The 16,621-nt window shown below is 33.8% G+C and overlaps 1 protein-coding gene across 2 annotated transcripts in view; it reads right to left on the bottom strand.

Moving 5' to 3' along the window:
• Nucleotides 1–1,208: 1,208 nt before the first annotated feature.
• LOC132717359 (uncharacterized) overlaps nt 1,209–16,621 on the bottom strand; it is an 81,368-nt gene continuing 65,955 nt past the window's right edge. For both annotated transcript variants that reach the window (XM_060700807.1, XM_060700808.1), the window contains exons 3-4: nt 4,450–4,509; nt 1,209–2,066 (exon numbers count right to left, since the gene is read on the bottom strand). In XM_060700807.1, coding sequence (XP_060556790.1) covers nt 1,974–2,066; nt 4,450–4,509 — 153 coding nt within the window. In that variant the 3' untranslated portion in view covers nt 1,209–1,973. The remainder of the gene's footprint in view (nt 2,067–4,449; nt 4,510–16,621) is intronic.

The following is a 16,621-nucleotide window of genomic DNA, read 5'->3' as shown; positions in this document are numbered from 1 at the left end:
AATTATAAAAGGTAGAGTTATCATTCTTGTGCAGTGCACACCTCCTAAGTGAGATCTATGCACCTATGAAGTTTCATTTTGATATCTCAAAGGCTTTTTGAGTTATGCTCTGGACAAAAATTAATTTTGAAAAATAACTAAGGGCAATAACTCAAAAATAATGCAGGGTAGAGTTATCATTCTTAAGGTGACAACGGAGTCAATTATCACTGAAAATACCTAAAATGAGTTTTTTTGCTTAGTAGATTTATCAACCTTTTCTGAACACATTCGTGATTTAATTTTGGAAGCAGTTAGTCCAAAAAATGTGTTTTTAAACGTTTTAAAACGGTACCTGTACCATTTTTATCTGCTATTCGCGTAACCTGTCTATTATCGATAACGCTCCGCCCCCTATTGAGGCATCAATGAGGGAAATCGGTAGTTCCATATATGCGTGAATTACCGGTACATACTGGTCCTTACTACTCGTAATTCATGTATCGTACAAATACCGTACATCTTTTATGAATATCATCTACCTTTTATTTAGCCTTTTTTTATAAAATAAGAAATTGTCGGCCAATGCACGTAATATAATGTATGAAACATAAATAATATAGCGGCAAATCGCACGACCACGGGGTTGATTAAAGATATAGTTGCTAAAATATCCATAATGTGTGAAAATAATTTGTCTGTCCCGTTAATCTGATAGATATTACATTGCGTTTATGGACTTTTGTACGGATTCAAGGGCTTGCTTTACATTCAACCTCGTTTTTTAATAATGTCAAGTAAAACAACAACAAAAACAGACAACATTTTTTATGTGAACGCCTATATGACTTGTGGTAAGGTGTCCCTGACAAATTTTTAAACCATTTTAGGTTGTTTCTATGAATCAATAAAAAAAGATAATAAAATATATTATCAGTGAATGCTTTGAATAAATTGTTCGCCAGTAAATCGAACACAGTACTAATAAACTTGGGACAAAGTATGGAATTTATTGTATATCCCAGTAGATCACAATGGTGGGCATTTGTGCCAAGCTATATTGAAATACCTCAATGCATGTATATGTTTTTTTCCGGACAAAGTTTTTCAATGACCTCTTAGTGTGACCTTGACCTTTGACCTAGAGAACTATTTCATATAAGTTTCATTTAAATTCCTCCATGTGTTTAGGAGATATGCTCTGGACAAAAGTCCGCCAGGGGGGAAACTATAATACGACAAGTTAAAAAGCTAATATTTTTATTAGACCTTATTCAAATAACATACTCTTAAAGTTCTACCAACCATCTTTGTATTACAGTATAATAATAAGCTTAAATAATAAACACTGCTAAAATAAACGGATGTTTATGTCTATGTAATCAATGTAAGGCTTACATGTTTATCTCTACCTAATTACCTTCATTTCCCCCTGTTTCTTGCAATGAACAATATAACGTTCTAGATGCATTCATAGTTGAACATACTAGTCCGGAGAAAATAACTTTTACTTTCTTTTGATTTTTCCCATGTTGTTGGGAGATCATTATTGTCTCAATTCATATTTGGTGGAGTCAAGCCGAAATAATTCATAAATATTCCGTAAATCCATAAAATATTGGTTTGAAGTAAATCCAATAGCTTTTAACAACCAAAGTTATGATTATTTTCTTTAATTCCCTTTCAAATTTAATCCATGTTTGACATAAGTTGCAATGTTTTATTTCTTGAAATATACTTTGTTGAATCTGTTATTAGTTATGGTACTAGACAAATATTTCCTTATTATGTCACTTGCAGGGGAAAGCAATATATTTCCCTTGTTTTTACATGAGAAATATGTCACTTGCAGGGGAAAGCAATACATTTCCCTTGTTTTTACACGAGAAATATCTTAAGTGTTAAAACAAAATCTTAAAAGATAATTTCAAAAAAGATATGTTTATACGATGTTATGGTATCAAAAATACCCAATATGACAATTTGTTGCTCGGTTATGTGTATAATGCATACATACCTTCAGAAAAATCTGTTCTACGTAGACCATTTGCCTCCAGTACAACAATGTTTACTTGCATGTTATAGGGCTGCAAATAAGAGTATTTAGTGTATATGAGTATTGTTAAATTATAACTTAAAACATTAAGTAAATAAGTCAGTCATTTGACCATGAAAATTAAATACTAAAGAAAAATGATAACTTGTAAATTAGACTTGATATTAAGACAACCGTATGGTGGCTGATTTATGCCATTTGAGTTTTTGCCTCGCAACCCTGCTTAGTGAAAATTCGAGAAATAACAAGTTACAATGACGGGGGAGGTAATTGTCATCACACATATAAGTGGGGGCGCGGGGCGAAAAGATGAGATTGAATTGTAATACTACGGGTTGCAAAGCGAAATATTTATTGTTATAGGACACTTATTAACGTCCTGTTGTTAACGGCCCTTGCAAATTATTTTTAAAAAGCATTACTTTTCGCTCCATGCGCTGTTAATAAGCAGGTTTTCGATCTGCACCCCACCATTTTATACATTTATTAAACCTTGTTTTGCTAATTAGCGTGTTTTCACTCTGCCTCCCTACCATTTTATTTCTTAAATTTCGCCCTGCACCCCCATTGTTTAATTGTGCCCCTACTATGGGGGGGGGCAGACATTTGGATTTACCCTTGTCCGGCCATACTTCCGTTCTCATGTTGTGTTGCATGCAGCTCAAAAAGATTATTTTACCTAGGGTCATGAAACTTCACAGGAATGTTAGTCAGCAAGTGTAGTTGAGCACCTGGGTTTTTGCATGTGGAATTAATTCAGTATTTGTTAAAAGTTTTTGCCCTTGACTTAGTAAAGATTTGCAATTTTCAACTTGTGTTGCACATAGCTCAAAAAATATCTGACCTAGGGTCAAGGAACTTTACAGAAATGATTATCAGCATGTGAAGTTATGCACAGAGGGTTTCCCTTGTGGATTTATTCAGTATTTGTAGAGTTATTACCCTTGACTTAGTAAAAATTTGAAATTTTTCACTTGGGTCGTATGAAGCTCAAAAAGTATTTGACATGCTATTTTTAGTAATGGTGACCTTGACCCCAGGGGGTCCAAATGCAATACCAACCGTGGTCTTCATAATTATAAGCTTGCTATACACCAAGTTTGATTACAAAACCTCATTCCCAACTCTAATTATTGTCCAGAAACCATTTTTCTATTTTTTAGTAATGGTGACCTTGACTCTAGGGGGTCCAAATGCAACAGCATCCAGAGTTTTCATATAAGCTTGCTTTACACTTGAAGTTTGATAACAATATCTCATTCCTAACTCTAGTTATTGTCCGGAAATCATTTTTTAATTTTTAGTAACAGTGACCTTGACCCCAGGGGGTCCAAATATAATACCAACCGGGGTCTGCACATAAGGTTGCTATATACCAAGTTTGATTCCAAACTCTAGTTATCATCCGGAAACCAAGATGTGAACCATGATGTGGACAAACAAAAGGACTGACAGACCAACTGACAAGCTGACTCCTAATACCCCCCCCCCCCTAAACTTTGTTTGTGGGGATATAATAAAAACATAGACTATACGAAATAAAGGGAGTTAACAAACATAATATTATATATTGGGAGGAAGCATATTAATAAATTCATACATTCTTACCTGCCTTTGTAAAATATACACTAAAGTCTTACATAAGGATTTTAAATCAGTAAGTGTGACCTTGACCTCGAGCCTAGGTAGTTAGAAACTGTGCTCTGCAAATCATCTCAGTAATATAATATTTCTGCCAAATAGATTTAATTTCTACTATCAGTTTAAAAGGAACAGAGCGGACATGACATTTTGACATTGATACAAAATTACTAAGTGTAACCTTGACCTGAGGAAGGTCAAACCTGCGCTCTGCACATCATCTCATTATGGATAACATTTCTGCCAAGAAGTTTGAATTTCCCTCCACCGGTTCTAACGAAAACTCCTATATAAGTCTATATAAATCAATCCCCAGGGCAGGGCCAATTTTGATCTTAGGAAGTCTGAACATATGTTCTGCACACCGTCTCAATATAAGAAATATTTCTGCAATAAATTTTTTATCACTTTCTATTGGTTCAAAAGGTACAGAGCAGACACAAAATGTTGATATTGATACAAAATGACTAAGTGCTACCTTGACCCGAGAAAGGTCAAACCTGCGCTCTGCATATCCTCTCATTATGGTTAACATTAGTGCCCCACCAGTTCAAAAGATACAGACCGGACACGAAAATCTGCTAACAGATGAATGGAATTGCCAACAGACGGACGGACGGACAATCATGTGCATAACAATATACACAGCGAATAACAACATTGGTCCAGCAGTTTAGGTGTTGTTGTTTAAAACAAAAGTTGACAACAGATACAGCTCAAAATAGCTCAACTTGAACATGTGCTCAAATGAGCTAATAATGGTATATACTTACCCTATTAGGAGATTCTTCCATTATATAAAGCTCATGATCTTCCTGCTCTACTTCAAACACCTGTATTAAATAGTTCATAAACATAAAAAGTCTAACATGATTTAAATCTTTCTCAAATTTTTACAGCTTCAACGAATAACAAGGGGACACTGGCCGCCAAGCGCTAATGTGAGGGAAAATATTGTATAACAGTATCTATAGTTATAAGTTCCTGTTGGACAAGTTTTCAGTGATCACGACCAATGTGATCTCCACCTTTGACTGACAGACTGCAAAATAAGTATGGGTCATCTTTAAGTCATGATTAAACTCGCATAAAATATTAGGGCTGACTTCAACCCATAATTTTTAATACAATATTTTTAATTGTTTACTATACATATAAAGGGACAATTAATTGTTGTCTTTCATATTTAATGTTTAGATACCATGTGTTAAAAAAATTGTAGTTTGCTGTTCTGGATTCAAGGTCAAGGTCACTGGTACCAAAACATTTTTTACACTTTTGCTTAAACAGCCTAAATTTATTGACTTGTAACCTCGGAAGAAATTTTCCTTCCATAGTCATGTAATGAAGGACTGGGTTTAAAAATAGTTTAATAAACCCTTTGCTCATGCACCTTTTATTCATAGATAAATGTCTATCTAAAGGAATATAACTAGAGCGGCTCTATATCTTTGGGTGGTGTACACAGTCAATTGGACCAATGTTAAAAAGAGGTAGAAAAAGTTAGTTTTTCACACTTTTTCCACTGTGTGGCTGATTGACTGAAATACTCATATTACATGTTATATCTTAACTTGAGAGGAGTCTGAGGTCACTGAGTTTAAGGTCAATGTCACAAATAAAAAATAGATTTTATTACTCTTGCTTATTATATTGATCTGTGTCTTTCAGGTTTGGGGTCACAGCGCAAGATACCAGTACTAAAAATATATCGTTCACACTTTTGCTCTTTCAGTCCTTTTAAATGACCCATGTCATAAAAACCAATACATACCTGTATAGGGTAATTTAATACCTACACAACGGTGTATAAATGTACATGTTAGACTAAGTGGAAGACATACAATTTGCCATTTAAATACACACAGTCTTTGACCCCTGTAGTAAAAATGGTTGGAAGAAGCGTCAACAAAAAAGATGAAATACAGGCTTACATCAAAGCTCGCTCAAAACTGGGTTGCTCTTTGAAGCAGTTGATGACTGAACTCTCTACTGCTTATGGGCCTTCTTGTGTGTCTTATGACACAGTTAGGCGATGGAAAAAGAAATTTGAGTCTGGTGTAGAGTGCATCAAAAATGTACCAAAATCAGGTAGGCCAAAATCTGCATCTCGTAACGAAATTGTTTCCAAAATAAAGGATATCATTGAAAGAGATGCCAGATTAACAGTTTGTGATATTGCACAAAAGGTAGGCACATCACTATCAACGGTTCACTTTATTTAAAGCATTTGAAAGTCAGAAAGATTTCTGCCAAATGGGTGCCACATCTGTTGACCGATGAGCAAAAGAGGCAACGGGTTAAGGTGGCCAAAAAGCTGCTTCAAATGTTTCCAAAATATGACAAAAAACAGTTTGCCAATGTCGTCACAGGTGATGAAACTTGGGTCCATTATTTTGAGCCCGTCAGAAAAGTAAGCAACAAAATCTGGGCCACTAAACACAACAAACGCCCAATAATTGCCAAACGGTCTTTGAGTGCAAAGAAGGTTTTGTATGCAATTTTCTTCTCTGGTGAAGGAGTCGCAGTGAAAAAGGGCAAAAGTATCACTGGTAAGTACTACAAAGACGTAGTACTTAAGAAACTGAAAAAGTATTATAAGAAACGACGCCCTGTCACTGGTTTTAAGCATATCAATCTTCTGAATCCCGGACAATCCCCCTCCCGGACGATTCCCCTTCCATATTATTTTCACAACCCGGACATTTCCCCTCCCGTTATTTTAATAGGGCGGACTTTTCCCCTCCCGTTAATTTAGCAGAGCGGACAATTCCCCTCCCATTTTTTTAGCAGAGCGGACAATTCCCCTCCCGTTTTTTTATACATTGCGTATAAAAAAATCTATAACCATTCTTATCAAAGATGACAGTTTTTACTCTTAACAATAAACTGTTAAAGATCGGAACTTTTAACAATCATTATTTCACAAAAGTGACATTATACCGCCTTTAATCATTGCCGCCGCTGCTTAAGATAAACAAACTGTCAATAAAAAATCTTTAATCATTGCCGCCCTTAATTAAATGTGTCCTTGATTGCAAAAATGTATATACCTTTCAAATAAACAATATTATATAATATATATTAGGGATGTCATTCGGAGTCCGGATATCCGAACGTTCGGATAACGATTAGTTTGACAATACACATCATAACCTCTGCAGTCCACAAAAAATTCAATAATTACTATAATAATTACGAGTCAATTATGAAACATGTTGTTAATCAAATTTAAGTTTTGTAAGATTCTAAGTCCCGTGCGACTGTCATCGGCAACGATGTTACATTTTTTTATGTCCAAATTTAAATATTTAATTAGGTTATTATATTTATATATATTTCGGCTTACCGACCCGTCGACTCCTTATTTTTAGACATTGAAAAATCTGCAGAAAAAAAATTAGCAAATAAAGAAATTCACTTACGCATTATATGTTAATTATCAAAGCTTTTATTGAAATTGATACGAAAATTATCCGACAAAATAACTTTCTCCTTTAGTATTAATCAAACATGTGCATTTTTTTAAAAACATTTTTTTTTCACATTTCTTTTTTCACTTATGAACACTTAAAATGTGTGTAATTCATGTAAGTTTCGGCACTTTCTTTGATGATTCGAATCAAACAGCCAGTGCTACATGATGGTAAACATCAAAGATTGGCAGATTCTTTGGAAAAGTCGGCTACACGCGTGTCAAAGGTCATCGTGTGTAAATTGTATGCGTGTTATTGAACAATGGAAACATTATATTTAATTTTTACGGGTATTATTTTGTTTTCACAAATGTGAGCGAATTTTATTGCGTACTATAGCGCTAATTGAGGAATTCAGACAATCGGCGGCGATTTTCGTTTCCATTTCATTTGAAATCGTAAGTACCACACGCACTAAATTTATTAATAAAAGCTAGTCGTATTCTATATAGAAGAAATAAAAATCAATAACGGAAGATTTTTGATATGTATCATTCAATTAAAAAGGAAGAAAAACGAAATACTACAATTTGAAAAAGGTCGTGAAGAAATGGTTTCGTCATATCAGACATCTAAGAATATGACAACGATCCGAACATCCGGATGTTTGATTCGGATATCCGGATGGCCGTTTCGGCTCCAGATGACATCCCTAATATATATATTCAACAGCCACGGGAGGGAAATTGTCCGCTCTGACAACAGCGGGAGGGGAATTGTCCGGGTTGTTAAAAGAACGGGAGGGGAATTGTCCGGGTTGATAAAAGAACGGGAGGGGAATTGTCCGCCGTAAAAAAATAACGGGAGGGGAAATGTCCGGGTTGTGAAAAAACATTCAAATTTACTGGGAGGGGAATCGTCCGGGAGGGGAATTGTCCGGATACCCAATCTTCTACATGACAACAGACCTGGGGTAATAATTAATTGTAATCATTGATTTTTTAATTGATTACATGATTACACTGTAATCATCATGTAATTGATTACCTTGCCAAAATTTGATTAATTTAATTGTAATTAATCAATTACAGCTAAAATTCAGTCAGTAATTATGATTACAATTTGATTGACATTGATTACTTTAAGATTTAACAGGAAACTATTTTAAGTCAAAGGATGCCTTTATTTTACATGATACAGTTTAACTTTTGTTTTACATTTATATAGTAAAAGCCCTTAATTAAGACCATCATCTTGGCTGGACCAAAGTGGTTTTAATTGTGAATATTCTTAACATTGCTTACATACTTTATGACCATGGTCTGTTTAAATCATTTTGTATGGGAAAAAAACAAAAAAACATTGCTTATCTTAAGCTACAAATACAATATAAAAGACACTATAAAAGCATGCTTTGATATCAGATGAGAGGAAACATATTTCTGAAGAAATTTGACATAAAATTCTCTTTGGTCAGATTTCAATATCAATTATTATATGATATACATAAATCACCTGTCAAAAAAATTAATTCTTCACAAAATAAATTTGCTGGAAGCAACATTAAACCACTATAAAATTTAGCTTCTCACCTTATTTCATACAATGACCCAATAATAAATCACACCTTGTGAAATTAAGTGTCATGCAAAGCATTCAAGCAGATCAACAAATTTAAGATCTAGATAGGTGTTGACTGTAATATCAGTGGTCTCAATAGTTGGGTCAAATTAAGAATAAAGCAAAGAATTTGGACTGAATCATGTGGTCTTAAAAGTGGATAAGCGGTTGTTTTTAATTCTGGATCATGTAACCATTGACTTGAAGAACCTCTGTCTTATTATGGGAGTGGTCTTAATTCAGGGGTGGTCTTAAATAGGGATTTTACTTTACATTGAATGTAATCAATTATCAATCAATTACTCTCTTAAAATAATTGTAATTTAATTGATTACAGAGGCAAGTACGAGTAATCAATCATAATCAATTACAATAAAATCTGAAAGTAATTGTAATTAAATCAATTACTGATCAATGTAATCATCCCCAGGTCTGCATGACAATGCCCACCCTCTCATACCTCCGCAATAGTTTCGGCGTTTTTGAAAAAAGGAAAAGTAACTGTTTTGCCTCACCCCCCGTATTCTCCAGACCTTGCCCCATGTGATTTCTTTTTGTTTCTGAAATTGAAATCCTTCCTTGCTGGGCGGAAATACAAGTCCCGACTGGCACTTGGATCTGCCATTCATCAGTACCGTATTATTGTGCCCAAATCAGTGTACCGTGACGCCTTCAAGAAGTGGATACATCGGCTGAAACTTTGCATTTCTAGCCACGGGGAGTACTTCGAGGGCATGAAATGAACTCTTTTGAGCTAACTTGAAATTTGAAGTCTCCAGATAGAAATAAGCAATACATTTCGAACATCCCTCGTATAGACCTTGCATGGTTTTCTTACTTATAGTTAGGGGTCTTAAGGTTCAAGTTCAAGGTAATGTGGTTATGTATATCTGATAAAACATTTTTGTCAAGTTGAATAGTATTTAACTTTATCAAATAGCAGTGATGTTCCATGTTATTTTTTTTCTGATAAAAACATAGGTCATCATTATGTTGATGCTTGTTGATACAATTGGGTCTAACAGGCCCTTTGTCACACACCTGAGTCACAAGTTGTACTTACAAGAGGTAGTATTGAATGTAGCTTTAAAAAGTATGTCACTGGGTAACAAAGTATTTGTTCTGGTATCAGAGTCCAAATCTACACCTGAAATTGTGCAACTCGATTAAACTTTTTTATTTATTTATACAATGTAGATTTGTAGCATAAGTCTATTTATAATAAAGAGTGGTCACTTGGTTAAAATCAGAATCTTGGTCAACTGATATCAAAGATTAATTCTACATTTGTAACTGTGCTTATAAACAAAATTATATTGCTATAGCTCTAAATGGTCATCATGACCATGGATCACTCATATGATATACATGTAAAGAAAAGTCCACAATGTCAGTAATAAAGTCACAGTGAGTTTATTATTCTTAATAAAGTTGCATATGGTGTTTTAAAAGTCTGCTACAAAATGCTAAAAGACAAATACCTAAGCTTTTGCCATTGTTATATATATGTTTCATAAAAGAGACTTAATGTATTTTGTTATACAAGTCAATATTAACTTAAAGCAGGGTTCGTACAGACATCCAGTATCAAAATTCAAGGACTTTTTAAGCACTTTTTAAGCATCTTTTTCCATTTTTCAAGCACAATTTTAGTGTCTATATCCTACACAATGTTTAACCAACATTAATTTATAAGTCATTTTTTGTTGATAACACATTTTCTGGCTACAGTACACTTTAACAGTTTCTATAGAATAACATCAGAAAGATACTTAACTGCCACCCTCTGTTTTATGGCCCCCTGTTAAAACCCTAACTTCAATATATCACGCTCCCCCCCCCCCCCCCCCCCTTACAAAAAAAAAAAATCTAAGGGAAAATTTTTTTCAACTGTGCTTATAAGCAGAAAAAGTGTGTAAGAACAGGTAATTGTTAATCCGCTCTTTTGTTATATTACCTGTCAATCAGTCAGGCATCATATTGTTACAAAAAATCTCAACTTATACTGTAACTGTGTAATGCAAACATTGCTGAATTAAGTTAATCACACACAGTCATAAAGCCTACACTTTTTACTGATGGAGAAAAATGGTGTTTGATTAACTAAGGGGCAAAACTAATGCTGGAAGCTTTCACTACAATTGTAATGGCTAACTGTTTCCATTTGTGATTTATGTTTTTCTTTCATAGGTTTTTTGTTTCTTTTAAATATAAATACTATAACATGACAATATAATATATATCTACATTATTAAATTTTTTAACATAAATAATGCCAATAGTCATTGAATGGTAAGTAAAAATCATTAGCATTATACATAATTGCAGTGGGTGGGGTAATGCGGTGATCTCGCGATGATCGTTACATATCAAAATCTGGTAACTTGATTTTAACCGACACTAGTCAGTCATTCAATCATTTTCAAGCACATTTGTAGCCAATTTAAGCACTTTTTAAGCACTTTTCAAGGGAGTAATCAAATTCAAGGACTTTTAAGCACTTTTTATCATTTTTAAGCACTTTTTAAGAAAAGGACAGAAATTTAATAAGCACTTTTTAAGACTGTACGAACCCTGCTAAGTGACCCCAAGAACATTAAGCCACTCATCTAAGCTCAGGGCACTGTTTTTTCAGAGAATATAATTTTAAAGACATTTTTGTTTTAAAAGTTAATGTAAATTAAGTAGCCCCGAATGCCGGGCCATTTTTGACTCCAAGGGCATCCCTTTTGTAGATTTTCACAAGGCAATGCTACATGCCAATTTGCTAAGCTCATTGCATTATATTGTAAAGATTCATACAATAGGACCAAGAAAGGTCCTATTTTGCTCACCTGAGAAATACTGCCTTCTTAGGTAGGATAAAAAGTATGTCACTGGGTTAACAAGATTGCATTTGTGAAACAAGAAAGTGTGTTTGTAAAACACCAATGCCACCGGATTCTTGTCAGAAAAGGTTTGCCCATTCACTCAGTTATGGACAGAAAAATTGCTGAAAAATTGTATACATAGTTATACAGCCATCACGTTTTGTAAATGAGAAAAATATAAGTTGGCAAGTCATTGCTATGACTTGTATGAAGTTAAAAAATGTTCAACTTGCCAGAGTACCTTTGTAGATCGTCTTATTCTGTCAATGTCAAGGTGACCATGGGTAATTTTAGACTTCATATATTAATAAGTTTTTAACATGTGTGGTTGTATCATGCTTTACGCAAAATTGCTGTTCCGTTGGCTTTAGTGATTTGTCCTGTTTTAACCTATAATACTTTGATTGTGACTCTTATGCATTATTTGTTATAGTTTTCATGTTTAAAAATCATTCAGGTGAGAATTACAAGGCTGCTGGTTATGTTATAACCTTGACCTTTGGACCAGCCACCTGGTTGTTGACTTTTAACATTTGACCTATATGTGTGACCTTGACATATTTATATCTAAGTAATTTTGACAATTTTCTCTAAATTTTGTTTTATAAACATAGTATTTTGCTAATAATGTTACAAAATTCAAAATATTATTTTTTCCATAGTACAAGAACAGTATGCCTTTCATGTCTGAAATATCAAATTCGACAAAACACATCTCTATTAAGCCAGTCTTTCAGTTCTAAAACAAAAGTATTGGTATATAGGCATTGATAGAATAAATGTTCAATTGTTTCTCTATCAATGTAACACTAATGACTATATGAGCATAAATTATTATCTCTAATATCTATACAATATAAAAATGTATTTGTCACAAGAATTTTTTGATTAATCTAATACTGAAAATCTTTTCACAGTATTTAAGCTTGTAAACTAATTTAAAACTCCTTCTGTGATATAGGTCCTACAGAATTTACCCATTTGTTAGGAACAACTAAATTGTCTGTGCCAATAAGGATATCATAAAATAATCTGCAACTCTTCCTATTATGTATAACACATTTAAGATAGGGATTTAATGAAATGTTTTGCTTGTATAAAAATACTTCATTTCTACTGTTCCTAATCTTTTCTCTCCATAAAAAGCAGATGGACTCAATGACTTGTTGAATATCTAAAAATGTACCTCTTATCTTATATCTTACAATTTTTGAATACTGTAAATATTACCCTCATTGTCAAATAAAACAATAATAGATAATATATTATGATGTAATGTAAATTAGTGTTACGGAATCTACTGTGTTGAACCATAATGGTGAATATAATATATCTTTGATACTTTCAATGCTCACTTTTTGCAAAAGTTAGTCCATGTTTTCAACACTTGTTTCCAGAAAATGTTTGAAAGTTCTTCAGATATAACTGATGCATAAACAGGACCAAGCTTTACCAATTTGGTTATATTCAAATGAGAGAGGGTAACCAAAGATTCGCCATTTTAGTTCAATAGACGTTTGATCCAACTTAACTTTAAACTGTTCATAAAGGCTCTAACATTTACCGTTTTAATACCACCTGCCTCTATATTTTTTATCTATAATTGATCTTTTAATTTTATCTGGATCTTTTTTCCATAAAAACTGATATAATAATCTATCTATTTGTTTAATGAAATCTTCTGAAGGATTTGGCAATGACATAAACAAATGTACAAATTTTGAAATAATAAGAGATTTTATAACTGTGACTCTTCCAAAAAGAGTAAAATTACGCTTAAACCATATATTAATTAATTTTTCACATTTATTAAGAATTTCATGTCAGTTTAAGTCCCAAATGTACTCAACGTCTGCAGAAAATATTACACCTAATATTTTTATTGGAGATTTTGACCAGTCTAATTCAAGCTGTTGACATAGTTTAGTATTTGTATTTCTTCTTGACCCTATCCAAAATGCCCTTGTTTTTTCGGTATTTATCTTTAAACCAGAAAAGGCATAAAATTTATCAAGCATGTTTAGACAATTTTCTAATGATTTCTCAGTTCCATCTAAAAACAGCTGTGTGTCATCTGCATACTGACATAACTTATATTCTTTATTGTAAATCGTTATTCCAGTAATATTATTATTTTTCCTAATCATTGAACCCAAAACTTCCGCACATAAGATATAAATATAGGGTGAAATTGGATCTCCCTGTCTACAACCACGCTTAACTTAAAAGAAATCTGATAAATGACCATTTTGTATGATACAGGTTTCTGACCCATTTTGGAATAACAAATAACACAACATAATGAAACGGTTTTTAAAAAGTCAAGGGCAATAATTCTATAAAAAATACTATACAAATTCACATGAAAATACCCCGGTGCACAACTACACATGCTGATCAACATTCCTGTAAAGTTTCATGACTCTAGGTCAAATCCTTTTTGAGTTACATGCGACACAAGTTGAAAATTGCAAATTTTTACTAAGTCAAGGGCAATAACTCTAAAAATACTACATAAATCCACACGAAAATACCCAGGTGCACAACTACACATGCTTATAAACATTCCTGAAAAGTTTCATGACCCTATGTCAAATCCTTTTTTAGTTACATGAGACACAACTTGAAAATTGCAAAATTTAACTAAGTCAAGGGCAATAACTCTAAAAATACTTTATAAATCCACATGAAAATACCCAGGTGCACAACTACACATGCTGATCAACATTCCTGTAAAATTTCATGACTCTAGGTCAAATCCTTTTCGAGTTACATGAGACACAAGTTGAAACTTGGAAATTTTCACTAAGTCAAGGGCAGTAACTCTAAAAATACTAAATAAATCCAAAAGAAAATACCCAGGTGTACAACTGCATATGCTGATCAACATTCCTGTAAAGTTTCAAGACTCTAGGTCAAATACTTTTTGAGTTACGTGGGAAAAAAGTTGATAATTGAAAAAGTCAAAAGCAATAACTCTGACAAAACAGAAAAAAACCAGGTGCACAACTTCACATGCTGAGCAACATTCCTGTGAAGTTTCATGACTCTAGGTCAAATACTTTTTTAGCTATGCGCAACACAAAATGAAAACAGACGGAAGGATGGAAGGACAGATGGAGGTTCGGACGGACGTTCCAACATTCTGGGTTTAGGGGCTATTTTCTTTGTTATTTTCTTTGTTTTCTTAAGGGCTACTAGCCCATAAACCCTTTGATCACGGAATGAACCTATTGTTCTCTTTTGTTCTCTTTACTGTTACACAGCCCCTAAACCCAAAATGTTTGCTCGGACAGATGGATAAATCTAAATGCCTCCTCTAAAGTGGGGGCACAAAAAAGAAATTCAATTTTAACATAATAACTTTAGTTTGCTGTGACCTATTGACACCAAACTTGCTGTGTGGGCAGCTTATATTAAGATGCAGCTTGGGATTGCTATAGGTCATAGATTGGTGTCAATAGGCCTTAGCAAACTCAAGTTATTGAGCGAAAACTGAATTTCTATTTTTAGCAACAGTGACCTTCACCTTGATCACAGACACCTGAGTAGCAATCCCAAGCTGTGTCTTGATATAAGCTACACATACACCATGTTTAGTGTCAATAGGCCAAAGTGAACTTATGTTATTGAGTGGAAACTGAATTTCTATTTTTAGCAACAGTGATCTTGACCTTAATCAAACACATCTGGGTAGCAATCCCAAGCTGCCTCTTGATATAAGCTACCCATACACTAAGTTTGGTGTCAATAGGCCTAAGCAAACTAAAATTATTGAGCGGAAACAGAATTTCTATTTTTAGTAACAGTGACCTTGACCTTGATCACAGACACCTGGGTAGCAATCCCAAGCTGTCACTTGATATAAGCTACCAACACACCAAGTTTGGTGTCAATAGGCCGAAGCAAACTCAAGTTATTGAGTAGAAACCAAAGTTGACGCCCACCAACAAAACAGTACTCATATGTTCTCAAAAACATTAAGGGGTTTTCAAAATTTTCATTTACTATGGGTAGCTGATATAATTACGTGTAACTGCGCCGTATCTGATCCAAATCGGTTGAGTAACAGCAAAGTAATTAATAAACAAGAATCTGTGTTTGATAAACACAAATGCCCCCGCGCTCACTGTTGTCAATAATTTAACTTTAGAGAGTGAAGTAGCTAATTTGTATGTGTCTTCTCACCTGAGCATGTTTTACTCTATCCTTCAGTTTCTTTTCCATCTTAGCCTTTTCATCTTGATTATTTCTCTCAAAAGCCTTTAGCTATTAAACTCGGTAAGTAAATGCCTTCATTAATTGTTAACACTTTTTTAAATGATAAGAAAGAACAATTTGTTACTAAGAGATGCAAGCAAATTATCGCAGTTCATGAAGAAAACCAATCATGTGTAGAAATCTGTAATTGGCACCCTTGACCTTGACCAACTGACCCCTACCTCTATCAAAAGGAAGAATATCATGCAAGTTATTTTCCTACCAAATATGAAATAAATCTGTCAATAAATAAAGGCTGTATGGGCAAAAGTGTAAAAAATCTATTTTTAGCACTGGTGACCTTGACCCAACTGACCCCTAACTCCATCCAAAGGAAGAATATCATGCAACTTATTTTCCTACCAAATATGAAATAAATCTGTCAATATATAAAGGCTGTATGGGCAAAAGTGTAAAAATCTATTTTTAGCACTGTTGACCTTGACCCAACTGACCCCTAACTCCATCCAAAGGAAGAATACCATGTAAGTTATCTTCCTACCAATTATAATACAAATCTGTCAATAAATAAAGGCTGTATGAGCAAAAGTGTAAAAATCTATTTTTAGCACTGGTGACCTTGACCAAACTGACCCCTACCTCCATCCAAATGAGAATACCTCAATTTTATGTTCCTACAAAATATACAAGACATCTGTCGATAGAATAAGGTTAATAACTTAATACACCTGTAAAAGTGTAAAAAATCTATTTTTGACATTGGTGACCATGACCCGACGGACCCCTTACTAAAGGAAAAGGAAGAGGACCTCCCTTGG

This window comes from Ruditapes philippinarum, unplaced genomic scaffold (assembly GCF_026571515.1).
Source record: "Ruditapes philippinarum isolate M1 unplaced genomic scaffold, ASM2657151v2 ctg2749_1_1_1_1, whole genome shotgun sequence".
Taxonomy (NCBI): domain Eukaryota; kingdom Metazoa; phylum Mollusca; class Bivalvia; order Venerida; family Veneridae; genus Ruditapes; species Ruditapes philippinarum.
This window is presented reverse-complemented; position numbering and strand designations above follow the sequence as displayed.